The 1074-nt window shown below is 42.4% G+C and overlaps 1 protein-coding gene across 1 annotated transcript; it reads left to right on the plus strand.

Moving 5' to 3' along the window:
• Window positions 1–370: 370 nt before the first annotated feature.
• LOC129760887 (uncharacterized) lies at window positions 371–1048 on the plus strand (the record flags this gene model as incomplete). Its single annotated transcript, XM_055758568.1, has 1 exon — window positions 371–1048. A coding segment is annotated over exon 1 (678 nt), but the record flags the coding sequence as incomplete, so codon positions are not given.
• Between the last annotated feature and the right edge of the window lie 26 nt (window positions 1049–1074).

Consider the following 1074-nt stretch of genomic DNA (forward strand, 5'->3'; position numbering starts at 1 on the left):
GTAATTCAATCATGCGTATTGAATAAGGGCAACTAATTAGTGAGTGCAGTGAACATAAGTGCATTTCCATTCAGTTTTGAGTCAAGGAATTCGTCAGATTTTGTCATTGATCTGGGTGGTCAGTGTCAGATTTATTTCCACCTATAGCTGCGAAAGGTAGTGCGTGTCGAATGAGTAAATTAATTGTCTTCAATTAATTCACGAAGTGTTTTGAGGAAAGGTGTTTGGTGTTGGCAGCTGATGCATCACGATCAATTACACCGTGTCGATGTGAGCTTAAATTGAAAATATTATAATTATTAGCCAACTTGTCCATTATTTTGAGTCAGTTTATTGTGTCAGATTTTAGTCAGTATTTTGGTAAAACGTGATGGCCAGTGAAGATATTGTCTTCAGCGAGTTGAAGGAGCAGGACCGCCAATTGAGAAGGACCATCAAATCAATTGCCGAATTTGTGAAAGATTTCCAAAGAGGGCTACATGAAGTCGAGATTGAAGTTCGCTTGGATACCTTGGATAGTACTATGCGTAAATTTTACGAGGTGCAGAGGAAGATGAAGGTGATTCTCGATGACGAAGATTTGGAAAGAAGGCCGGATACGGAAGAGTCAGAAGCGCAACGAAAACGACGAATTAAAACGCAAGCTGCTCGTCGTGAAGCTGAGTTTGATGAAGTAGCCTCCGAAGTTGAGAGGCTCTATTACCCTTCTAAGGCTGCGTTGCTTAACCTTCAGCATAAAGTAAGGGAACCATCGGAAATAGAGAGAGATCCCAGGGGTGAAGAACCTGCTGTGTCTCGGGTCAAGCTTCCCGATATCCAACTTCCCAAATTTGGAGGAAAGATCAGAGAGTGGGTAACCTTTCGCGACATGTTCACAAGTTTGATCAACAACAACAGCCAACTCTCTCCGATTGATAAGTTCTCCTACTTACGATCTTCTGTTACCGATGAAGCCCTCCAGGAGATTAGTTCGATTGAAATGACCGCTGCCAACTACCAAGTCGCATGGAACGCACTCGAAAGGAGATACGAAAATAAGAAACTTATTGTGAAGGCCCATATGGACGCACTCTT

The sequence above is a fragment of the Uranotaenia lowii genome, unplaced genomic scaffold (genome assembly GCF_029784155.1).
Source record: "Uranotaenia lowii strain MFRU-FL unplaced genomic scaffold, ASM2978415v1 HiC_scaffold_804, whole genome shotgun sequence".
Lineage (NCBI taxonomy): Eukaryota > Metazoa > Arthropoda > Insecta > Diptera > Culicidae > Uranotaenia > Uranotaenia lowii.